General features: G+C 38.7%; 1 protein-coding gene across 1 annotated transcript in view; it reads right to left on the reverse strand.

Annotated features, from left to right (window-relative positions):
• Positions 1 to 1,185: 1,185 nt before the first annotated feature.
• The window catches only part of LOC127216126 (cyclin-dependent kinase 14-like), a gene marked incomplete at both ends in the record, with an annotated part of 85,287 nt that continues 59,546 nt past the window's right edge, over positions 1,186 to 26,926 (reverse strand). The window contains 2 exon segments of the mRNA XM_051176675.1: positions 1,186 to 1,279; positions 23,142 to 23,262. Of these exon segments, the coding sequence (XP_051032632.1) occupies positions 1,186 to 1,279; positions 23,142 to 23,262 (215 nt within the window).

The following is a 26,926-nucleotide window of genomic DNA, read 5'->3' on the forward strand; positions in this document are numbered from 1 at the left end:
GCCTCCAGAGTGACAGCTGGGGAACCAGCATAAGATTGAAGCAGCCCCCCCAATGTGGGTGTCAGTTGGGGATCCTGGGCAGTCTATAGGACCTCTGGCAGTGGAATCAATATTTATCCCTAATGCACAGACTTTGGGAGTCCATTCCCCATGGAGGGATACTCTCTCAGCCTTGACACATCGGCGAGGGCCTTGGTCCTGCCCCAAATGATGTGACTTAAATTATCCCCCATGGGAGGCCTTATCCTCTCTGAGGAGTGGATGGGCCATGGTCTGGGGAGATGGTGGGAGAGTAGGAGGACAGGAGGAAGAAGGAACTGGGATTAGTATGTAAATAAAATCGTTTTTAAATTAAGTAAATAAAATTAAAAATCCACATTGGAACACGGGAATTAACCAATCCCACATTTCATTCAGATTTAAGTGATTTATCTCTATTGTGTTCTGCTGGATCAAGAAGCCATCCATGAGGTCACATTACTCTGAGCTGTCACATCCTCCTACTTCCCTCTGAATTAGGACAGATTTTCATGTTTCTCTTGTTTTTGATGACACTGACAAGTATTGAAGATTATGAGTAGAGAAATTTGTAGAAGGTGTTGTACTTTGGCTTCACAGAATGGACTCAGGGTTTGAGGAAGAAGACAGAAATGAAGCTCCATTTTCCTCACATTATCTCAAGGGAACATGGCACTGTGAGACCTCTTATGGATGACAACGGTCTTTAAGAACTGGCTGAGGGAGTTTTGCCTGGTTGTTTCCTCTGCAAGGCCACCATGCCTCCTGCACCCCACCATTCTGCACATTCAATATTACAGACGACAGTTAGCAATCAAAGTCTTCTGTGCAGGCTTGGAGGGAAGGGCCTTCATGAGCTCTGTCTTCTTGGGAGTTGCTGGATGGCTATTGATTTCAAATCATTTATGCTTGCACACTAATTACAACTCATTAGTCTATACTACTTCTCTTATCTCACTCATTTTTACTATTTTATCATTTTATTCACACATGATAATTTAAAGGCACACTCATTAATGATTCCCTGATTCTTAAAAGCAAAACACGTTAGAATTAAATGTGACAACATGGACAAATATGTTTTAAAATATTTCCGGCAGATCATTAAGTCATTAAGTAAGTAATTAGAAACACATTTTTCTGAGAAGCACTTTGTACAGAACTTACCAGAAATATTCGTTCAAGCTGATCCTGAATGTCTTTCATTCCTGGAAATGCAGCAACTCCTTGGATCATCTCAACGAAGATGCATCCAACTCCCCTGAAGAAAAAAGAATCATCATAAAAGCATCAATAATTCTATTTAGAAACCCAAATCAGAGATTAAAATGCCCTCACCCCAGGGGGAAGCAAGGAATTATAAAACTCCCAATGATCAACCAAAGCCGCAGCACACCTAGACCCACACTCGGCACCCCACTTTTTCTATTGCCCCAAAAAAGACTCTAAACATGGGCAGCTATCCTGGCTCTGAACAGAATGGAAAACAATCAAGCAGCAGGCCTCAGTGGTCCCCTTACATTTGTAGGTCATAGGTGAGGAATCCTTGGCTTGACATAGGAAGCCTCTGTGGGCCTTTTCCAGCTTCCTTCCCAGCTATATTTCATAACTCATAATGGGCTCTCCTTTCAGCTTCTGCTCGTTCTCAGTGTTCTCTGAACCAGGGTCATCTGAGAAACTTTTTAAAAACCACAACTGCTCTGACCACAAGCCCCAAAGGTTCTGCCCAGGAGTGAGCTACAGAAAAGCTTGAGGGCATCTATGCACAGAGTTGCTGAGCTAGAGTTATCACCTGCCAAACTGAAGTGCTCACATTGCCACACTATCTACAACACTGTCTCTTTACCTATTTGGTCCTTAGCTCTAACTCCAAATCACCCTCTGTGACCCTGGGTCAATGTCTTCTCCTCCAGGGAGCCTTCCTTGGACTTCCTAGCACACAAGATAGTTGTCTCCCTTGAGCTTACTATTCATACCATTTCTCAAGGCATCCATCATCCAATGAGCTCAGCCTTGCCACCTACCTGAACTGCTATGCTCACAGCAAACAGCTAGTCAAATGCTTGGGCTGAGGTTCAGGAGAACTAGTCATTTTGAATAGGATGGCAGAAAACCGGAGTAAATGAGGGAAGTCACACTAATGACAAAGAACTAGTGTAGAGTTTTCATACCTGCACATGAAGACCTCTGACCTGACCTGGTTCCTGCCTGCAGGAGACCAGGGTGTGCAGACAACACTCTCTACTTCATTATCATTCTCTATCATTCTGATTGTCTCTACCTTGAACATGTTTGGGTTTCCTGGCTTATCATGCCTTGTCATTTCTTCAAATGCTGCAATTACTTCCAACTAGGGCAGGCAAACCATGGGATCTTTAACTTACACCAGAATTCCTCGGGGTAAAAGACAAACTTCTGTGCAGCTGCTCCAGTTGTCATCACAGTTGTGACCAACATTTTTAAATTAAAGTAACACACTAGTAGGAATGCCTTTCTCACAATACATGCCACATAACTTCAACTTAAATGCATACACAAGGGTGTATGCTGCCAAAAGTACCGAACAAAATCCTGACTTACATCATAAAGCCAATTTCACTTGGGGAATGAGAATTAGTTTCATATCATTCTAGACAGATGGAGTTCAGATGTCTGATTACATGCGCTTAAAATGCTAATATGGTGAGTGTCTAAATTTTTTTTTTTCTGTCAAAAATTCTTTCCAAGCATATTGACTCTTTCCGTTGTCATTTTACTTAAGTTCACATTAAACACTGTGGGTTTGGAATACCCACACCTTCCTGTTTGTACATAAGAATAAACTCTCTGCTCTCTGCCCTCTATTTTTCTTATTGCACCCATACACTTCAACTCTGACTATGAGAAGCCTCAGCAGAGGCCAACCACATCCTATACGTGCAGAGCTGAACTGGCTGGTGGGATGGGGAGGTAACAGTTTCACTGTCAGAACTGCCCACAGATATTTTTTTTTATGGCTACTTTACTTAGTTTACATCATCTCCAAAATATGATACTTAGAAGATAAAACTACACTACAGTTCTGTTTGGTTGGAACAAAATGATGCAATTAATTACTCTGTAGGCTTTGAACTGCTTGGCTGGCTAAGGGATTTGGACTTTCATTCCTAATGTAAGTTTTTAATGATATCATCTTTCCCAAAGACACTGAAGGGCACACTATGAAGTTAAGAGAATTATACTTAGTAATCATATAGAAATTATAATTCCCAAGAAGATAAAAACATAGGAGTTTTACTCAGTGACCATGTAGATATAGAAGGCACAAAAAAAATAAAAAATAGAATTACACAATGCATCAGAGCTATTAATGCAGAAGAATTCTTTTGACTGGACTTGTCAACCAGCAAGAAATGTCCTTCAATTTCACATGAGGAACCACGCTGTGTGCCCCCTCTTTCTCTGCTCCATTAGTCCTGTGTTCCCTAAACAGAGAAAGTTGACTACACAGACTGCTTTGCTGAGAATGAATTCATCTCCTTATGTACCACACTTAAGAAAGGATGTTGTATACGGACAATGACCTCTTTGTGAATTCTTTTCCAAATTTGAACAAGTATGTAATGATTGCCTACTGAGTCTAAATTCTTCATTAAGAATAACATAAGCAAAAAAAAAAAAAAAAAAAAAAAAGAATAACATAAGCAATATTGGGTCGATGGCTCACAATACTTGCTAGGCATGCATGAAGACCTGAGTTCAAATCCCCAACTTACACATACAAACTTGGGCATGGTCACACCTCCCTGTAATCCTAGGACTGTAGTGGCTGAGAGACCAGGAGGCTCCCAGGGGCTGTTGGCCACCAGCCTAGCTTCAGGTTATGCGAGAGGCCTGTATTACCTGATATCCCCCTCCACTCTCCACACGGAGGTGCACTAGACTCTGCATCTGCACACACGTGCATACAGCTCTGAATATACACATACACTATGAAGAAAGAACACAGTCTGGTGACAAAGGCCCAGTTGAAAAGGACTCATATGATTCCATTTACTGAAATCTGACTTTAGGATAATTCAGCTGGTAAAGTAACTTGACATAGCTACTCAGGTACACACAGCTTTCAAATTTTTGAAGCTCTAGTTCTACAAATTTAACTTAGGTCATGAGTATATGGATGCTGTTTTAATTTTTTTAGTTAAAATGCAAAATAGTGCATTCTAGTCACCATCACTAGCCAAAATACCTGGGAGCTGGAGATTGATGTCAACTGTTAAGGGAACATACTGTTATTTTAGAGGACCTGCATTTAGTTCTAGGACCCCCATTGTCTGGCTCACAACTGCCTGCAACTACAGCTCCAGAGGGACCTGAAGCTTATGACTTCCACAGGCACTATGCTTGTATGTGTAGACCCTCCCATCTCCACACATACATACATGTATCTAACTAATTTTTTTTTTAAATTTAAATAGGAGTTGAAATGTAATTGATAATTCTTGTGTCTTTCAGACCTGGAAATTTATAATTTGATTGTATTCATTGAGAAGAAAGAATACAAAGTTAGGCATAAAAATAAAGTATAAAATTAGTTTAAATAAATTTAGTCAAAAGACATTATATAAGTTTAAATGCTGTTTTAATATATAGTATGGGAATAATCAGCATTAATCATTATCTACCAATATTCCTCCCTACAAAGTGGTTAGGTAATCTACAATGAATTCATCATATCTTAAAATATTTTTAAATGTACATTTCCATTTTCTTCTCCTTTCTTTTTTGTTTGTTTTTTTGTAGTGCTAGGTTCAAAGCCCAGCCCCAGCACCTATAAGGCAAATGATATATCTCTGAGCTATACTCCAGCCCAATATCTTTTCTTCTTTCATTTGATTTGATGTTGGGGACCAAACCTAGAGACTTGCACATGCCTAGCAAGTGTTCTACCACTGAGATCCTCCGTGATCCAGTAATGTCTCTTTGTATTAAGAGAATAAAAAAGATTTATATTTTTCTCTAGCATGTGATATTATTTTCTTCTATAGTTTAGGAAAAATATTTTTCCTGCGGTTTTCTAGAAATACCACCAGCAACCCCTTGTGTAACCCTCCACACCTCCTTTTTACTTTATTAAATAACAATCCCATCCAAGACACCATTCCCCAATCTAATCCCATCAGAATGAAAAGGACTTGGGGCAGCAGTGGGGGAGACACTTTTCTGCAATCTATTGAGATGTAAGTGAAAGCTACCAAATGGCAGCTATAATTAATGCTTGGACACTTGCATCTCTCCATGGGAGGAACCCACACAATTGCTTATGTCATATTCTTCCATTTCTCTTAACTCTCATGTTTAAGCTCTGTGTTAAAATATATTTTTTTCTTAAACTGCAACCGTCATTTGAGGAGCTCACAACCATACTTGTGTATATTGTATTTTGACCCTTAGAGTCTTTTTTCTCTCTTGACCCTCGTGTTTGATTATATAATAACATCCAAAACTGTACAGAATAGAGTGAGGTTACCAAAAACCAACTACTGACATCTATTCTGAAATACCTGCTTAATAAAGTCCTGATCAGATTTTATTTTAGAGTGTGGTGTCATAAGCTTATACTCCCAGGACTTGCAAGGCTGATGCAGGAGAATCATGAGTTCAAGTCCAGTCTAGGCTACAAAACGAGCCCCTGTCCCAAAACAAAGAAAAAAAATATAGGTAGAGGAACCTAATTATATCTGTCACCAGTCATATTGGATTCCAAGAATAATAGTGTTATCTCTAAGAAAAGGTGACACAATACTTATGCAGTAAAATTTCTCTAGTTCACATTAATCTAATTTTGATATTAGCCCACACAGCTAAAACACTAAAACAGTGTTTTCCTACACTAAATTTCACATCAAGTATTTGGTTCAATCTCAGTAAACAATGCAGAGAGACTTCAATATTATACAGTATGGTCTAATTCAGAATTGAAGAAGTTTCACATTTTGTTTCTACTCTTATCTGTTGGCAAAGGTTTGATATTTCTTGTGTGGGAGACCTTTAAGGCAGAAGTGTGGATGTATTTGCCTGCCAAGTCCAGGAGGGAACCTGACCTCACAGGGCCTAAGCATTCTATGTGCAGAGGCTTAAGGGACTCCCTGAACAGTCACTGTCACAGCAGGGAAAAGCTGCACCTCTACATGTGGGCTTCTCCAAATGCAAGCTGCAGGAGGCCTCTAATGCAGTCCAGATACTTAGTCACAGCTTTCGAGAATGTTCTGCAGCTTCAAACCTTTGGGAGGCAAGCAGATGAACAGACCCAGAGCTCAGTACAATGTCACTGTCTCGTCTTTCTCCCTTTAACGTTACGTGCACACCAGACCAACCCGCCTGCAACGCCTACCCCTTAGCCCATGTGTCCACCCAAAAACACCATGGGTCTCCATCTCACATGTATGATGGTCATGGGATCCTATCAGAACCCGGATTCTGGCTTCCTGGTAGATCTGAATTTCTAATTCGCATCTAAGTGATACTGAAGTGGCTGTTTTTCCAAGTGAACCCTGTGGAGCAAGAATCTAAAATAATCTTCGTAATTCTGTTTTTAAAGCTGTTTGGGTGACTGGAATAAACCCCGTGAACATGTGTTGGAGCTGAGGCTGAAGAAACAACAATGAAACAACGGACCAGTAAATTAAATTAAGTTAAATGTGAAACACAATCTAAATTCAACCCTAACTCGGAAAGCTTCCTCGTTAATTAACCTAGCAGGTAATATTATTTAGCTATGGTTCACTGAAATACACCATTATCCAGTGAAAGCTGGAGGTGTTTTGTGCACCAAGGTGGCCATATATTTATCCCACTTTGCTCTGAAGATATGTATCTACTTGCAAAGCAGACCAATTTCTGTTCTCTACTAGACCAGCATCTGAAAGATGGTCTAAAAAAGACTAAAGCCAGACTAAAAAAGAAACCAAATAAACTTATTTTTATTATGCCCTGTAAGAAAATTTCTTATACACAACAGATGTGATCTTTTCATCCCACCATTCTCAGTTGTGGAAAAGTGAAAGATTAAAAAATTACACTTCACCATGCCCTTGGTGGGTACTGAAGGGTCTGAATTGATTAAAGTGTCACTCACCATTTACTGCGGTTAGTGCTTCATTAGGCACCAATAGGCACCATACATCTTTGTCAAATACTTCTATGGAAAACTTAGCTTTCAGGCCATGAAAAACAAAGCCTTAGACTGCCAGGAAAATCCCTGTGTAGAAAACATTCACTTCGGCACAATAGAGTTTTAGCAAAAAGAACAATTTTTCCAATATTTAACAAAAATTACATCTCCAAAGAGATGTATTTGCATATAGGGCAAATCAGAATAAAAGTTAAGCAAAAGTAAAAGACAGGCTTTGAAGAGTGGCATCCTAGGGTGGCCCTGGAGGGGATTTTCACGTTTCAGACTGGAGTCCCCACAAGCAATTAAGAGCAATTAGAACAGTGAGTGATCTCACCACACCAGAGCACCATGTGTTCAATAAGCTCCAAGGATAACTTCTGTCATATATGTTCAGTAACATGTGTACATCTGTGATTTATTAGTAGTACTTTTTAATCAAATGGGAAAACCCAAATAGTTTTTCTTGTTTCCTTTTAGTTTTCTGTTTAGCATCTCAGAGTTCTCAGCCATAAATCCAGGAATCATGGAAAACCTGGGATACAGCCAAGCTGTCAGTTGTCATAGTCTGAGAATTCTTATTGACTCTAGGCACTTTCTTCTCTGCCCTCCTTTCCCTCCACCTGCTTCTGGGTTGCGACCTGAAATCTCCATCCACAAGTGCTAGCAGTGTATGTCCTATTGCTCCTGTCTTCCTGGCAAGTGCTCAGCATTGTCAACTTAGAAGAGTCAGCTGAAAGGAGGGAAACCTCAACTGAGAAAATGCCTCCATGAGATCCAGCTGTATGGCCTTGCTTACTTTAGTGATCAATAGGAGAGGGCCCAGCCCAATGAGGTTGATGCCATCCCTGGGTTTTATAAGAAATCAGGGTGAACAAGGTAGGGGAAGCGAGTCATTAAGCAACTTCCCTCCATGACCTCTGCATTACTTCCTGCCTTCAGGTCCCTGCCCTCTTTGAGTTCTTGTCCTGTCTTTCTAACCCTTTCCTCTAGAACTTGCTTTTTGGTTATGTTGATTCATCACAGCAATAGTAACCTGAACTGAGATAGATGGTTTTCTCAAGTTAAGCTGGGGACTAGTACTGAGCAAAGTACCTTTATGCCTCTACTTCTCCTATCACTCTCCAAGGATACAATCTTTACCTTTTCCCTCAGAATTAGCACTGTGGCAACTATTTTCTTGTGTAATGATGCATTATCTTGAGTGCAAGGTGGACATTACTCATGCTTGTGGCCAGCACACATACTATTACAAATATTCAGAAAATGCTTTTAAAAAGAAGGAGTGATCAATGAGTCAGTCAATGACATAAGTGAGTCTGAGGAGGCAATCAAGGGAGATGTTATTGGTAATTAATACCACAGGATAAGATAAAAAGTTAAGAAAGTCATTCATTTTCTCCCAGATACCACCACTCCAATTTTGTTTATGAAATACCCCAAAGGGACTCTAGCAGTTGCCATGGGAAACCTCTCATTTAGCAGTGAGAATTACTTGAATGCTAAAACTTAGAGATAGAAGAACTTTAGCAATGTCACAGACAATTGTCTTTGACTTATAAAGGAGTTGCATTTTGTGAGTTCATATCCAGTTCTAGTGTGTGTGTGGGGGGGGGTTCCGGGGGCTCCACCCCTGAGTCCTGCAGGGATGACCACTTCATTGGGCTCAGCTGCCACCCCAATTAGAATATCATGTCTTGATTAGCTCACCATAGTCAGACAAAAAGATATTAAGATGAGAATTCTGTTTTCCATTCAGGTGGCACAATGATAGCTAGATAAAAATAGAGCTGAAACCGAGCATTCAGAATTAAGAGTTTGGGGCAGAGGGTAAAACAATTAGCCTAGGAAATAATGTGTGCTTGGCGATCCCCTCAGCACAGGACAGTGACTGCTCTTTAACAATGTCTGAATATCTGAAGATGATGCGTATGGACAATGGTTACCCACCCATACAGACTACCAGGGACATCAGACTACTGATAACCACTAACCATGTATAGTAAGTGGAAAAGAGAAAATGCCTCATTGAAACTTACTCTAAGGAAAGCAAGACAGAAAATGCTGTGTTACATCAAACAGCAAGGAACTACTGTATGTTGTATTTTAGAGCAATTAATGAAAGGAGTCATTTAAAACACAACCAACAATGGTGTTTTTCAAAGGATTTATTTAGTTAGAATAAACCAGGCAGAACAAGGAAAGCAAATTATGAAGTTTGAATGTCTTTGACTTCTGCTTCTCTTACAGCTGATGCAGAATAAGGAAACTATTTTTTAAAGGCTTCTCTCAGCAAATGTTTTAACTCCCATGCAATAAAATAGGAGATTACAGAAGTGTGTGAGTGTGTGGGGGAGGCAGGGCTCATGGGCATCTTACAGAGCCAAGCAAATCACCCATTTAAGCCTTTTTTCTTTATGAAACTGTATGTGGTATATCATAAAGAGAAATTAGTAAACATTTAATGTAAACTGACCTTCTTCCTTTTTTGATAATTGTTTTTAAAATTTAAATTCAAAACAAGCTTGTTTACATGTCTATCCCAGTTTCATCACCTTCCTGTCCTCCCTGTTTTCCCTGCCAGCCCCCATCCCCTTTCTGCTCCCCAGGGAGGGTGAGGCCTTCCATGGGGAGTCTACAATGTCTGTCATCATTTGTAGCAGGACGCAGACCCTCTCCCATTTGTCTAGACTGAGAGAGTATCCCTCTATGTGGAATGGGCTCCCAAAGTCCTTTCATAACTAGGGATAAATACTGACTCATTACCAGAGGCCCCATAGAATGCCCAGGCCTCCTAACTAACACCCACATTCAGGGTGTCTGGGCCGGTTCTATGCTGGTTAGCCAGCTAACGGACTGGGGTCCATGAGCTCCCCCTTGTTCAGGTCAGCACTTTCTGTGTGTTTCTGACCCCTTTGTTCATCACACCTTCCTCTCTGCAACTGGTTATGAGGAGTATGGTTCAGTGCTTAGCTGTGGGTGTCTGCTTCTATCAGCTACTTGGATGAAGGCTCTCAAATGGCATATAAGGTAGTCATCAATCTCATTATCAGGGAAGGGCATTTAAGTTAGCCTCTTCCCTATTGCTTAGATTGTTAGTTGGGGGTCATCTCTGGACATTTCCCTAGTGCCAGATTTCTCTTTAAACCTATAATGGCTCCCGCTATTATGGTATCTCTTTTCTTGCTCCCCTCTATTCTTTCCCTGACTCAATCTTCCCACTCCCTCACGCTCACTTCTCTCCTCCTCTTTTCCCCTTCTCTTTCTCATAACTCCCTCTCCCTTCCCGCCATGCTCCCAATTTGCTCAGGAGATCTTGTTTCCCCTTCTCCAGGGGACCATGTATGTCTCTCTTGGGGTCCTCCTTGTTTTCTAGCTTTTCTGGCATTGAGAATTGTAGGCTGGTAATCCTTTGCTCTGAGTTTAAAACCCATATATGAGTGAGTACATACCATGTTTGCCTTTTTGTGACTGGGTAAACAGTTCTTCTACAAGGGGGATGAAGAAATTCATGTTGTATGTTTTGTTAATATTTAGGTCCATTCATCAAATGGCATAGCTGAATTTTGATGCATACTGATTATGAATATTAAAATGGTGCCACACTATAAGGTATGTGACAGGGTAGCTGATATTTAAGAATCATTTAGCAACTTGGAAAATCTATACAAAATATGAAATCAAGAACCCTTTTCTTGATAAATATCTTGGTCCACTCTTTGGAAAAAAGCCGTGAACTTTTTGAAGCATTGTCCAACACTTGCCCTGGAATGTGGTTTACGCAGACTACCATCTGACTGAGGGGACCTAGATGTGAGCAATGGACTAATGCTGGAGGGTGCTATTTATAGGCAGGGTCAGTTCCTTATACTCTTAAATATTTTGTAAAGTGTCAATCAAAATGAATGAATATGTGAATGAATGAATGATGAATGAATGGGTAGATTCACTGTATGCATAAAGGAGATCTTCATGGAAATGGGGTACCCTGGAGTTATGAAAATGGTTTTGTCTTTTGTATTCTGTTTTTATTCTTTGCCACCATGGAACAGTGTGAGAAACCAAACATCTCCAGATGGGGTGGGGGTCATACGGTCATAAAACAACCCTAAAATTATAAATTGATTTCACAGTGTTACTTAACTCTGAAGCAGCTTCTAAGTTAAATGTGTTAAATTAAATATGACAAAATAACGTAAGTTTATATATTTGCTATAGTAAAATTTTAATCTGTTGAATTTTCATTAGGTTATGAATGTGTTCAATTTCTAAAAAGCAAAGGAATAAGGGAGGAATTGTTTGAACTATCAATCAGAAAGAATGATAAAATTCTTGCTGGGCTCTGTAGGAAATGTAATTAGATAAGAATCTCACATGTTGAATCTGTCATCTCACATGAGAATGCAAAGAAAAAAAAAATGCCATGTCAAAGATGAACTACCCACGTGCACCCCAGAAAACACTACTCAGACCCTGCCTCTACGAATCACTAAGTGCCTGACACACCCCAGAAAGTTCTTACTATTTTAAAGGAATTTGGCAAGCTGTTTATTGGTCACTGATATGTTATTTTAGCTAAGTTTTACTTTAATTCTTTTAAATTGTTGCTTTGGGGTAAGAGACATGGCTTGGTGTTTAAGAACAGTTGATATTTTTTAGTGAGATCTCCAGAACTCACAGGGGAAGTTTATAATAATCTGTTAATTACAGTTCCAGGGAATCTGATGCTCTCTCCTAACCTCTGTAGGCACCAGACATTCATGTGGTACATGTACATATATGTAGGTAAACAATGGTATTCATAAAAGAAAGTATCACTTATAGTGACACTGTTTAGCATTCATAATCAAAGGAGATTAAACACAAAATGAGAGAAACATAAGTATCTATTTGTATTAATTGCATGCTATAGCATCTAAAGTTAGAAAAATATCTGGTAATGTATTTAAAGTTTATATAACAGAATTTTTGTAAAGAAAATATGCTTATTACTTACTATGTCCTAGACAAAGCGGTATCAAGAAGATTTAATTCACAAATGTCAAAATAGCACAAAGTCCCCATTTCTGCCCACTGCAGAGCAGTGAAAACAGTTCAGTCTCTTTATTGAGGAATGCCATGAATGGCGTTCATAGTGATTGCTAGTTTTTGTGCAATCACATTTCCATTTCCACCCCAATTATGTCATTTCCATGCATATAAGACAGCATTCCATCTCTACCATGACTGACCTAGAAATTTTCTATTGGGTGAGATATTTCTTTAAAGTCTTGCCTAATTAATTTTTCTATTGAGAAAGTCTCATGTAATCCAGGCTGAACTTCAAGTCAGTTTATATCAGAGAAATAACTTGAACTTCTGATTCCCATTTCAACACCTCAAGCAGCAGCTATACACTACCACAGCTGTGTCTATAAGGTTTCAGGATCAGGTCCAGGGCATCACGCAAGTTAGGAAGCACTCGACCAACTGAGCTCCATCTCTGGCAATTTTTGCTTGTTTAAACAGCAAGGTCATATTGGATCCCTACAGGATATAAATCCAAAGGACTACCTCTTTCAACACATTCTTTATATTCACAGAAAATAATAAACTTTTTAAAAGCCATGATGCACATTTTACTTCCTTTCACAACTCGCTCCTAAATCAAAATGTGGTTTTCTTGTGACTTCGCTTTTCTATATGAAATTATTTGTATTTCACTAACAATTAAGCAGTAATGATTATCTGTTTACACAATCATACTCAGAGCCTGGCAGTTGCAAAGTTTCCTCCACTATTATTTGTTACACTGATTTGGACCCAGAGCTACCTTAACAATTATCCATGGGCAAGGACTCTAGCAGCCAGCTCTTCACAGTTAAAGGTATGAGTATTGAATTATCAATAAGAGAAGGGCATACAAATAGATCAAGTATTTGATTAGGAAGATAAAAAAGAAACACAAACACAGAAGAAAACACACACGTGTGTGAGAGATAACCTGTCTTTAGATGTTCGTGAAGCTGTAGTGATCTACGAGGACTACATACAGCAACAATTCCAAGTTACAGTGAGAGGTTTTATGTTTAGCAACTTAGAAAAGGCTAAACACATGGAGACACAGGCTTTAAACACTGTGAAGATGAATCTAACAGATGGAAATAGGGAACAGGACTAGGAATTTTTAAAGAGAGTAACTGCCCAGTAGGCTTCTTCCTTCCACCCTTCTGTTTCCCATTGCACAACAGCAGGATACATAAAATTGAACCAAAAGAAGCATCAGACTTATGGAAGAACCTACACCAGAAAATGGTGAGGTACTGAGAGGAACAAGAAGAGTCTGTTGAAAAGTGTGTGAATTGGTCTGTGTGACCGACCCTCAGACCTCCTGTCTTACCCTGATCCGAGGACCACATCTATCTACCAGTTATCAGATTCTGTGGAAGAACCAAGAATAGGCCTTCGATATTGACTTTGTAGCTGGGTTTGCCCACAAGACAGCAGTGGTAACATTTTCACTCCTATGAGATGTACTGGACAAGAAGCATCTTCAACAAGGAAGTGTGTGTTTGGGCTCATGGATTGAGGTTGCCATTCATCATGATGGGAGAGGCTTGAAGCAGCTTTAGCTCTTGACTCTTCACCTCAGAACAGAGAAGTCCAGTACTAGGCTGGCTGGCTTTCTTTTTATATTCGTTGAAGGACCCCACCCCATGGGATTGTACCACCCATATTCAGGGTGGGTTTTCCCTCTTCAGTTAAGCTTCTCTGGAAACTCCCTCAAAGACATTCCCAGAGTGTGTCTGTTGGGTGACCTCATATGTAGTCAAATTTACACTGATTAATCTCCTAAGATATATGAAGAATCAAAGGGCCAACTGGTCTCTCCATTCATAATAACACATTTACAAAAAAATAAGCAAAGATCCAAATCCCTCTAATTCTCATACTTGAAAAAGTTTCCATTTGAAATCAGAGGAAAAGAAAGCAAGATCAATTACATAATACATATATTTTATCTATAAATTATGCTATCTTATAGCATATAGTATAATACTAAGATATCATTTCATTATATACATTCTAAAGTATCAAGTTGACAAGGAGTTGACCTGTGGTTAATACTGATTGTCAACTTGACTACAATCACCTCGAAGACAGATCTCTGGCTCCATTTGTGAGTGATTATCTAGATTAGTTTAAATAAGATGAGAAAGTCCATCCTAATTGTGCCCTCAATGTCATGGGATGAGGACCCAGGCTACATAAAGAGGAGGAAGCTAGCAGAGCATATGCATTTGGTACTCTCTGCTTCCTGGCTGTAGTTGGAAGGGGACCAGTTTACCTTTTGCTCCTGATGCCAAGACTTCCTTTTGCGATAGACTGCATGATTGACATAGACCCCTTTACTCTTAAGTTGCTTCTTCTCAGGAATGTTGCCACAGCACTGAGGATACTAACACACACACACAGATGGCACTGTTTGTTTTCCTGATCTGATTACTATACATGGCATACTGGCTGGTTATGGCTCAGCTGTTAAGGCATTTCTTGCTCTTCCAGAAGACCCTAGTTTGCTGATAGCACTCACAGCAGGTGGCTCACAACTGCCCCTAACTCCAGTTCCAGGGGATCTGACAACATTTTCTGGCCTCTATATGGACCTGCATATCCATGGCATAGACATGCACACAGAGATTAAAAATAAATAAGCCTTTAAAAGGTATACACACAAAGCTTTAACACAATGTTATCCTTAAAGATGACAAACTTAAAAGACTATATGGGTATACAACAAATAGCCCCACACTTAAGGCTCAGGGGCCATTGTGGAAGAAGGAGAGGGAAAGATTGTAGGAGCCTCAGGGTCAGGGATTTTGCTGTAAGATTGTGTCTCCTTGTAACAACAGAAGTTACACGCATAAAGTCTCACCAACAAGACTTCCCAAAGCTGACCTTAAAAATAAGGACACTATATAAAGAACCACAGATGAGTAAAGCTGGAAGAAGAGGAGGTGGTCCTTCCCAGGGAAGAGCACAGCAATTGGTTGTTCATTGCTTACAGTCAGCCCTGAAAACCTACACACAAGTAACAAGGTATGATTTAACAAGTTAGATTTAGGAATGTGTGTGTGTGTGTGTGTGTGTGTGTGTGTGTGTGTGTGTGTGTGTGTTCGCACGCGTGCATGCATGCGTATGTAAAAACATATGAGGCCGTTGATGGGGAATGTTCTTCTGTATATATGTTTGTCTTATTAGTTGGTGAATAAAACACTGGTTGGGCAGGCAGGAAGTGACATAGTTTGGCAGATACTGCCACTAGCTAACCATAGAGGTCTGGAGGTCTGTACAGACAGGCAGGAAGTGATGTAGCTGGGTTTAATCAGAATATAAGCAGGGACAAACAGGAAATCTCTCTCCTCTCTGCAGAGATGTAGCAGGCAAAGGAGATGCAGGTCCAGCATTTCCAGTAAGCCAAGACCATGTAGAAATACTTACATTGTTAGAAATGGGTTAATATTTAAGACAGAGCTATTCAATAAGAAACACTAGTAAATGGCCAACAGCTTTATATCTAACACAGTGTCTCATTGTGTGATTTGGGGCTGACACGGCTGTAGGACCAGACTGTCACAAAAGCTTCTCTTAACAGGCCACAAATTTGAAGGAGATCAGGGAGGGCCATAGCAGGAGGAAGTGGAAGGGAGAAGTAATTAAAATACAATCTTAGAAATTAATCTCTCTTATTTTGGGATATAGATTTTGTGATATGTTTCAGCATTTGGAAAGCATTTTTCCACATGTGTTTAATAAATATTTTTAAACTTTAAATAGTTAACAATATAAATAAGGGCAATGAAACTAAAAAAAAAATTAAAATATAATTAGAAGATCCAGGAAACAAAGATTAAACAAAAAATAAAGGGCATAAAATCATTAATTTTGATTAATTCTGAGACACTTGTGTATAAAATTCTACACAGGGTAAACAAGGTCAAAGTGGAGTGGGACAACTTTGGTAGACCATGGTAAAGTCTTCATCCACCATTTCATTTAGTACAATGTCTAAAAGAATAAATGAAGAGTGCTTTCAGAGGCAAGGATATAGATTAACTCTCCAGCAATGCAAATCAGTCAACAGAATAGACTGATAGATAATAAGAAAAAATTATGTCAAACCTATGAGATATACAGTATTGCCCAAAGAGTTAAAAAGGCATAGTCATTCCTGAGAGATTAAAGAGAAGCCATAGATAAAGTGGGTCACTGATCCTGTTACTGACACTGCTGTGGTCATTGTCAGTTAGCCAGATATACCTGAAATCACCACAGGATTCTCAGAAAACTGAAAATATTTGTTGAGAGCTTTGGTTAACTAAGTTGAGCTAACTATGGGAGAAGGAAGTTGACTTGGGGCACTATTTTTTTTTTGTCAAAGCCTGCCTCTTCTTTAAACAGAAAAGCATTGCATGCTTGGAGAGACAAGTATGTATGTATGTATGTATGTATGTATGTATGTATGTATATACATACATATATATATTCATATATCTTAAAACAGAAAGTGGGCTGGGAAGATGGCTCAGTCACACAGTGTTTGCTGCACAAGCACAGGGGCCTGGGATTGGATCCCCAGCATTCATATAAAAAGCCAGGCATGGTGGCATGCATCTATAGCCCCAGAGCTGGGATTTGTGGTCAGGTAGGTCCCTGGAATTCCCTGGCAAGCAAGTCTTCATGAATCTAGGAGCTCCAGGTTCATTAACAGACATGTCTCTAAATAAATGAAGAATGTATGGATTAATTAATTAATTAATTAATAAGTAAATAAATGAAGACACTGGAGAATGATGTAGAAAGAGTCTTGACAATGACCTCTGGTTTCACACATACACAAACATACCTGGAGAGATGAACACATATACTCCACACACTGAAAAATAACTAAATAAAATAAAAGTACTAATCTACATGACACATTCCTTAATTTACATATTTCTAGATTAAAACACAGAACCATATTTTACCCATGCCCTACTCTCCCATGTAAGGCCCTCCTGAGTCAAAAATTCTAATTCGACGGAGAGAGCCTGCATGCTCATTTCCTTAAAATGAAACATAGTATCTTGGACTTGTCATATTCCATAGCCCTCTTGGATGCTATAGCCCAATAGAAACACAAGGCATTTAATTTGGTGACTGACAGACCCAAAAGACAATATGAATACTACTTTCAACGTTTATATAGTTTTATATTTCCCAAGAATTTCCTGTGATCATTTCTTTCTATTGTTATAATCTGGTGAATCAGTGGAATGTGGCAAGATTATACTAATGTCATGAAACTTACTCTCAGTAACTGGCTATTACCAAATCATTCAGAAATCCACTTGTGGGTAGCCAATTACTTTCCTAATGTTGATTAAAAAGAAATTAGTGAAATTTAATTCGTTTTAGAATATTTAGCAGGGAAGTCTACATTAAATTATTCTTTCTATAAATACTGTAATTATCACTAAGTGGTCAAATACCTTGATGGAAATATGCTCTTTGTTTCAAAGACCCACACTGATAAACAATGAGATTTAAAAACTATAACACACCGTTAAAAAAAAAACCAACAACTGCTACCTTGACTATTCCAGAGGCATCTCTGGGTTGGTGAGTTGGCAGCTATCTCAGTTTCACAACCAGACAGGGTTCAAACCATACTGACCAAGATAATGCACAGACAATGATAAATTTCCTGTAAGAAGGGTTTTGTAGCCAGCAGTCAGTCCTTAGGTGTGAATTAAACACTAAAATACAGCAAATCTCTTCTGATGGAAATAAAGGGTCAATTATTGCTCTAGAGTACTCTAAGACATATGGCATAGTAAGACTCTCTGTACCTATTGTCTTGGCAGAATTATCAACTCTCTAAGGAGGACTGTATGTTGATGAGGTATATGGCCATCCAAAAGTAAAGAGGCCTCATTAGTTGCAATGGACTCAGAACCACGGATGCCACCAGAAACATAAAGATCTTTGTGGCTGTCCCCAGTTCTGTCCCATTGCATCCCACTGTCAGTGGCTGTAGCAAGTCAGCTGGATAGTGCATTATTTGAGCACTGTTTAAGAATTATCAGAGAACTATTAAATTTGACAATGACTGTTTCACATCTTCCTTGGCCTTATGACTGCAATAATTAGAAAACATGCAACAACATTGACAATAGATGACTCTGCTGTAGCTCAGGAATTCCATCTTTCCTTCTTCCTTAGAACTCCTTTAAAAATGGATGTATTCACTTAAGCAGAAGTGATAAATGAATAATGACTAGGAGCTGGGAAGATGTATGTCAGCATAGACAGTAGTACCATGAAAATGTATTCAATTCAATGATTCATGTCTTGGCTTTTTTAAAAGTATTCACTAAATAAAATTATATAGTAGAAGCAACTGGAATAAAGCTGTTAGGAGAGACAGGAGAGTGCAGGCTTATGAGTGAGAACAAAGCCACCCAAAATATCTGAGCTACACAAAAGGCGTAACTTGGATAGAAATATGATATATTACCAAGTACTTTGTTAGTGTTACAGAGTTACATTAGTAGTAAAACAAGGTCAGTTTCTTCCAAATCATCTTATAAGACAGTACAGAATGTGGCAAGGAAGGGATACTGAGAATGTGGCCCTACACTGCAAGTTGGCAATTTACTCACCGTGTGATGTAATTATATTACTTCGTGAATGTTCCTTATTTCATTGTACAATAAGGAAGTAATTTAAGAGCATAGCAGGACTTATATACAGTTTATGGTCAATAAAAGTACCAACTATTACTATTATTATCATTCAAGTTTTCAAATTAATGTAGGCTTCACACAGAATAAATTTATGCTCAGGGTAGCAGGTATAGAAAGGTTTAATTATGGTTCTTTTTCTTAAAACAATGGGATATAAACCCAAGTCTTAAGAAATTTCATTGTGTAAACTGCTTTGATTCAAGATAGAAAGATCAGTAAAGATAATGGCAGAACACAGGATATTGCCAATATGTATGGCCATTAAGTTATGTAATATGAATCAGGGCCAAATGACTTTATGATACTTAATAATTAGCCAATATTCTTTCTAATATATTAAAAATAAACTGTGATGCAGACATTTTCCTATACATTATGACTAGAACAGGTTTTTTCCCTTAATCACCCAGCTGCTGCAATGTTAAATAAATTAATTTTAATCTTAAATCAGAGATGTAATAGAGACAGGGTGATTTAATATGCGATCTCATTATGTTTGACAGGCTTATTTATAAATGATCTACCCCACATTTTGACAAGCATAGTTAATATGTTAATTAGCTTTGAAAAGATGATGATAGGAAACGCCTGACATACCATCATTCTTTGCATACTGGGTGGGGGGGGCATTGCAGTTGATACCACGAGCCCCCTCTAAAGCACAATGCCTTTGATGAGAAAATCACTTATTAACATATAATTTAGTTACCTGATATTAAAAATCCTTTAAAATAATCCCCAACAATGTTCTGTTTTAGAGAGTATGCACAGCTGCAAACACAGCTCTGGGCATGCAGAGAGGAACAGAAGCTTATTTAAAAGCCCAGCTCTGCAGAAAGCAGGACTCTACTGCCAGGGAAGAGTTATGCAGATATGCTGCCTTCACATCCATGCTCCCCTTCCTGTGCTCTTCAGACCCTGTAAATACCTCTGGTTCTGAAGCTTAGCAATGTTTTTCCATGCTGTGACTTTCAGGGAGGCACAAAACCCAAGAATTAACAGACATGTTACAAGAGACAACGCTGAATCCGATCTTCATTTAGGAAGAGAAACAAAGGCATCAAAACTAACTTGATGAGTCCTTAAGTGTCACTGGGCATTCACACATCTCCATGGTGCGGGTGACCCACAGGAGAAGCTCCTATCAGTGCTAGCTCTGATTTCCATCACATGCTGACAGTGTTACTGCATACGTGTCTTCATTAATATTTTTAGCGACTGTGTCTATTTAACATGGTGTAGGGATCATCAGTTTTTAGTTACTCCAGCCCCAGGACAGTAAAACGAACTGTAAAACTAGCCTGAAACCCCCTGCCACCTGCCTCCCTGCTGCTGTCCCTGGGTTAATATTTGTATTTCTTCTTGGTGCAGCTGAGCCATGACTCAATTACAATCCCATTTCCAGGTGTCTGAATATCCTGCATCGATGTCATTGATTATGCAAAAAAAAAAAAAAAAAAAATCAGTGAATCAGTGGCCTGTGAAAGTCTCTCTCGTGGGAAAGACACATGCATTTTTATCTGACTACAGAATAGCAAAACAGGTTTTAGAAAATTGCTCGAAATAAATCAGATTCACAATGACAGGCATAGCATAGACACAACCTAGATTTTAGGGCTTAGATGTGAACTGAAAATAAGCATGGGGAAGCTGCTCAAACCTAGCACATTTGCTATTTGTTTCTGGCAATGAATATTCTTGGCATAGACACAAAAGGGCATTTGGGGTCCACTATTTTCTACCGGATTTCCCTCTTTCTCTTCAATAATAGGCTTCTTCGTATGCTTCTATTATGTTTCTGTTCAAAGCAAATTGGCAGCAAGTGCCCAAACTATCTCTCACACACATGGGGTGGGGTGAGGTAGGGAAGAATAGAAAACAGTGTATGCCAGAAACAAACATTAGAAAGTCAGAATCCATCATGCACTTGGTACTTACTGTATAGAGCATTTTGCTTATCCCCACCCTGTGTGCGTGCATGCGTGTGCGTGTGCGTGTGCGTGTGTGTGTGTGTGTGTGTGTGTGTGTGTGTGTGTGTGTGTGTGTGTGTGTGTGTGGAGGCAGAGGTCAGCTTTGAGTGTTGTCTCTCAGGGAGCTCTCTACCTTTGTGGGAGGAGGGAAGTTATCTCACTGGCTTGGAGCTCTCCAAATAAGTGAGGCTGGCTGGACACTGAGGCTCAGGGATCTGATTGTCCAGCACACTCACAATTGTACATTGGCTTGGGGGATTGAGTTCAGGTCCTCCAACTAAGCAATAACCCCAATCTCTTAACATCATTCTGTTTGTGTGATCGACATAAGTGTAATTGTGTGTACATATTAGTGTAGGTGCATGCTTGTGTATCATTGAGAGGCCAGAGGTCAATGGTGTCCTTGATATCCACCTTAATTTTTGAAACAAGGTCTCTCCTTGAATTTGGAAATCACCAGTTTGGCTAAACTTCAGTGCCTGCCTGTCTCCTCATCCTTTGTACTGGGTTACATGTGTGTGCTACCATGCTAAACCTAAGTCATCATTCTTGTCCTCATTTTCTGTGCTGGGTTACATGTGTGCCACCATGCTGAACTTAGTTCATCATACTTGCAAACATTTCATAACTGAGCCATCTCCCTAGATGCACATTTATTTATTTAGCACAGGAAGAACAACTTCTTGTGGTTAGGAGGGTATAATCTTGACTAAACTGCCAAGCAACTGAGAAAAAACTGGCTCTACACCACAAACATTTCAAAACACATTTTATTAGTAGAGACCTTAGTTGAACTCACTGAAAGACGACTAAGAATTTCCATATACAAAAATAAATAGAAAAATACTTTATAACCCAAGACTGTGATAAAATTATTATTTGCATAGCCAGCTCTTAACTAGGAACAGAAAGTAGCAAATGATTATTAAGAAAGCAACTAACTGGTACCCTGGTGTGTGCACTGGCCTCCATCTCTAACTTTCCCCATTATTATTAAGGGTCTAATTATCTATGTTGTCCAAAGACAGGCCTATCCTTAGGGGAAAATATTAACTACAGAAAGAGTAAATAACCATTTAAAAGCCAAGGCCAGGAAGTGTGATGAAAAGATGGATTAGTTCAGTTACTCGCTAATAGATGGTGATATTTATTCTTGGGATTTTAGAATATCATTAAAATGTGATTAGATTTATGAAAACAGATCTGCAGGTGTTTGATGGCCTATATTTTTACAGTTTTATTGAAAGCTATATATCTAGACAACTTCATATACATAAGAAGCTGAAGATGACTTCAATGGTTCCACAGAACACCAAACCCCACAGCTAGGGGTACTTTAACACTCAACAAAGATTGCTTGTGGTAGAGTCATGAAGTAACTTCACAGAAGGAAGGTAAATAATACATACTGAAGTTTCACTGAGGCCATAAACATTACATGTTTATGTAGCTAAATTCTTAATTCAGGGGCATAATCACTCAAGAATGATGGCTCTTTTGTAAAGAACAACCACAAGCTACATGAATTATTTTACTTCAAACCCAGTCATGAGTACAGAAAAAGAAAAGCTATGCCCAGTGGCCATGAGTGACTCTCACCAGAGTGTTAAGAATCAGATTCATTCCCTTAGATGATTATGATATTTAAATCTCACATAATTGGGAATGCACAGCAGCTTGTCAGTATTAACAGGTATGCAGCAAATATTACCAAACATTCTAATACATTAAAAAGATTTTAACAGCTGGAGAACTATTGCATGAAATGATTCTGAGATAATCCCATATTTTTAAACACTCAAGGCATTTCGTTATCAATAGTTTTCAATCAATTGCCAGAGCTATGTAGTAAATATGAACTCATGTCATGTTAATTCTTATTCTACTGATCTTTGGAGATACACACTTCCTCATTATAAAATAAAACCAGTACTGACAGAAAAAAATTACAGTACAGAAAGAAAGAAAGAAAGAAAGAAAGAAAGAAAGAAAGAAAGAAAGAAAGAAAGAGCCTCTGACCTTGTCCTTCAAGAACACTTAGAAGGTTCCATCTGGAGCAGACTCTGATGAGGTACCATTCCCAATCAGGTATTAAATAGGCCACAGTACTGCCACACACAGGCAACACTCATGCACCATTGATCTTTCTCCAACAACTATTAGATGTCTGTCTAGGTTTGGGCCAGACCAAGCATGCCACACTGTTTAGCTAAAGTGTTCATTTCTCACCACATGTCAAGGCAGGTGGAATATTCTGTAGAGCCCAGGAGAACATCAGGAGGTCTGTACCACAAGGTAACCACTTCATTGGAGTATGTGTGGCTAGGGACGGATTTTGCTCTTGCAAGACCTGTGGGTTACAGGAAACGTAAAGAGGTTAAAGGGGTATAGAAAAGAACATGTGTTTTAAATTCAAATGTTACATTTTAAAAGGTAAAACAACACTACTGTAATTCAGATTCATGAATACCAAGCCAAGATTAACATATCTGAGGAAAACATATATAGTCTCTGTGCTTTTAAGACATTAATAATTATGATATAATGTATATTAAAAACAAAACATTTGTGCTATGGATTTTTAAAATATCACCAAACAAAATCAGAGCTGTCTTAAAATTTCCCTGGTTACTTCATCTGCTTTGCAGAACTCTAGTTTGAGAGTTCCAAATTTGTACATCATATCAGTAAGGGCTCTTTGGCCAAATAACTTGCAGAAAAGATAAATTAAGAAAGCTAAAGAGTCCCAGCTCTACAAACGACCAGTGCTGCCAGTGTTTACATGTGTATTTTAAGGAGAAACTGTAATACTTTTCTTGAAGAGTTGCCCAAGAAGTTCTTATGGTGTGAGTGTTTCTCAAAAACTCACAAGTGGATACACACTGGGGGACATTATCTGAAAAACCAATGAGTTATGTAATTATAAAGCAACGATCAAACTGGAACATGTGGATGATTAAAGCTGATATCAAGTTGCAATGCACAAAAATTGGTAACATTACTTTAACATAAAATATGCAATTTGACCTAATAACTGAAATATTCACACACAGACACAGGACTGCTGTAGTGGGATATTCATTTTGTCTCCTTCTGTGGCACTGACCACACCCATTGCGGGGTGGAGCCAGGGGCAGAAGTGACCTGGAGAACTAGGTAGGAGGAGGTGAGGGAGAGAGCTCTCTTGCCAGCCACACAGGGACAGGAGGACATCCAGAGGAATTCTTGGATGCAGGAACCTGTTGGTGTTCACCTGTCTATGTTGTGAGTTATTTCTCCCTCAATAAATATCTGTTCGGCCTAATTGTTTATCCTGATCCTTATTAAACCGTGATAGACTGCTGAACAAATAAAAACGTGAATTCATGTATGTTGTCCATGGTTTACCTCTGGAATGTGTGATTATCCATTTTTAAGAGGATTTATTTTATTTTTAATTATGTATATGGTGGTATATGCACATGAATGAGGGAGGCCATGGAGGCTGCAAGAGGGTGTCAGAGTTACTGGACCAGGAGTTACAATTATCTGTGAGTTGCCTGATGTGGGTACTGAAGCCAACCATGGTCCTCTGCAAAGCAGTATATTGCTACCTGTTGAGCCATCCATATAGCCCTGCCCCTTTCATAATTTAGCAAGTTTTTCCTGAGCATTTTCCCGCAGGTTGTATAAAATGACTAATTCTTTTTGAAAAATGTTCATTTGCAGTGCTAATAAAGATAATAAGGATGGAACATACACACCCCAGCCCCTGCATGTGAAGAAAGCATACTACCAACAAGCTATGTCCCCAGTCTAATCCCTTAAAAAAAAAGATTTATTTTTATTTTTAACTCTCTCTCTCTCTCTCTCTGTGTGTGTGTGTGTGTGTGTGTGTGTGTGTGTGTGTGTGTGTGTGTGTGTGTGAATACTATGCATATACTATGTGGACATGCATAAGGGTGCCTGAAGAGGGCACTGAATTCCCTGGAGTGGAGTTACAGGCAGTTGCTGCCTGACCTGGGGTGCTGAGAACTGAACTCAGACCTCCTGCAGGAGCACTAAGCATTCTAAACCGTTGAGCCATGTCTCTATCCTTCTACTTCTTTTAAAGATCATATACCTCACAATGTTATTTTTGAAAGTGAAACAAGTCATAATAGACCATTTCCTGACCTTGGCATTAAAGATTGATGCAATGCAGCATTTTAGACCTGAAATGCTCCATCATGGCCCATTTGTTAAAAGACCAGTTCAGTGGCCCACAGTGATACTGATAGTTGATAGACCTGTCCAGAAAATGAGGCCTAGCCAAAGGACATTGTTTCACCAGTCATGGTCTTGAAGGGGATGTCAGGGTGATAAACTTTCTCTCTTTGCTCCCTGACAGCTACAAGAGGAGCAGCTTTGTTCACCTTGGACTTTGTCCTGTGATATTCTGCCTTTAGCATAGATCCAAAAACAACAGGGCCAGCCCATTACCAACTGAAACTTCTGAGACCATGAGCAAAGAGAAACTCTCTCCTTCATCTAAGTTCAATAGTTCTGACAATTTTTCAGTTATGTGACAAATCAACACAAGTATAAAGCATCACTTGTCAGTACTATACTTGAAGTAAAATATAATACAAGGTTTCTGCTGTGAGCCTACTTTAAACATGTTCTTTTCAATGATATATTAAGATTGTCAGAGATGTTTAGGAACATGACTTCTTCCTGTTTCTAAACCATGGCTGCTAATTTTCTGGGTTATTGTAAACTTTAAAATTAATAACATAGTTGATAAAGACAAAGAATTATTAATTAATTCTGTTATCATTAAAGTCCATTTTTCTACAGTATAGTATTTTACAATAAGATGATTACATATGGAATTGGTCAATGCTCATATATGTCCCATACAAAAATGTATAGATATACAAAATGTACAGAAATATACAACAATGCTCAACTTACTACACCTAATATTCTATATACAAATAGAATTATGTTCAATCATATTCTCTGTAGCACATTCTTTACTCTCCAATTCATACAAAACCGTACTATTAATCTGACAATAAAGCTGGGAAAATGTCTGTAGGAACTGGCAACCCCATCAAAGGTTTGGTCCTCAAACAACTTCATTTCCATATAGAAAACAAAGAGCTAAGGCAAGTCTGGAAATAGGTTCTGACTCATCCCATATGTGGCTGTCAAGTCAAATGGGATATCAGAGCATCCAAGCTAGATTCTCTTGCTTTTCCTAAGGCCTTATTGTCAGACAGCTCAAACAGAGATAGTAAAATGAGAAAATGTGAGATTTTCTTTGACAGTTCAAATAATCAGTCTACTTATTAAGTAGAAAGTGGTAGTTTAAGTTGGGAAAATATGAAACCAGAATATCCTAAATACAAGGGAAATCAAACCATTACATGTGATTGCAAGCTAAATGTTAAGTACTGTTGTTGGTTAAGTATTTGTGAAAAACACAAACAGAAGTTCATAGTCTACATTACTTTTTCCTGTCTCACACACTTAGGTCAAAGACAGCCCCAACTTCATTCAGCTGGGCAACAATGGTTTCCAAAAGAGCAATGAGGATGAACTTTCAAATTAAAAAAAAAAAAAAAAAAAAAAAGTTCTTTTATTTTAAGAGGGTTTGTACATAGATATGTCATATAGAAAATTAGAATCTTTAATTTCAGAATACAGTTTTTTTCCATCTCTTGAGAAAAAGCTCTCTCACTCACCTCTCATGAAGTGATGTTAGTTTTGAAGGTGTACCATACATCAATGAAGAAAAATGTTCACTCGTAGGACATTTATATTCATTAAATAGGCAAAATAGACCCTGTGTTTTTTTTCAGGAAAGCCTGAATTACTTAACATGGCTCCTTTAAAAGAGATAGAGAGAGAGAGAGAGAGAGAGAGAGAGAGAGAGAGAGAGAGAGAGAGAGAGAGAGAGAATACCCTAAAATATGATTTTTAGTGCCATTTTCCACAATCATTTTGGTAAAAACAACACTATGTTTTTGTAAAGTTCACAAATCAAA

This window comes from Phodopus roborovskii, unplaced genomic scaffold (assembly GCF_943737965.1).
Source record: "Phodopus roborovskii unplaced genomic scaffold, PHOROB, whole genome shotgun sequence".
NCBI lineage: Eukaryota > Metazoa > Chordata > Mammalia > Rodentia > Cricetidae > Phodopus > Phodopus roborovskii.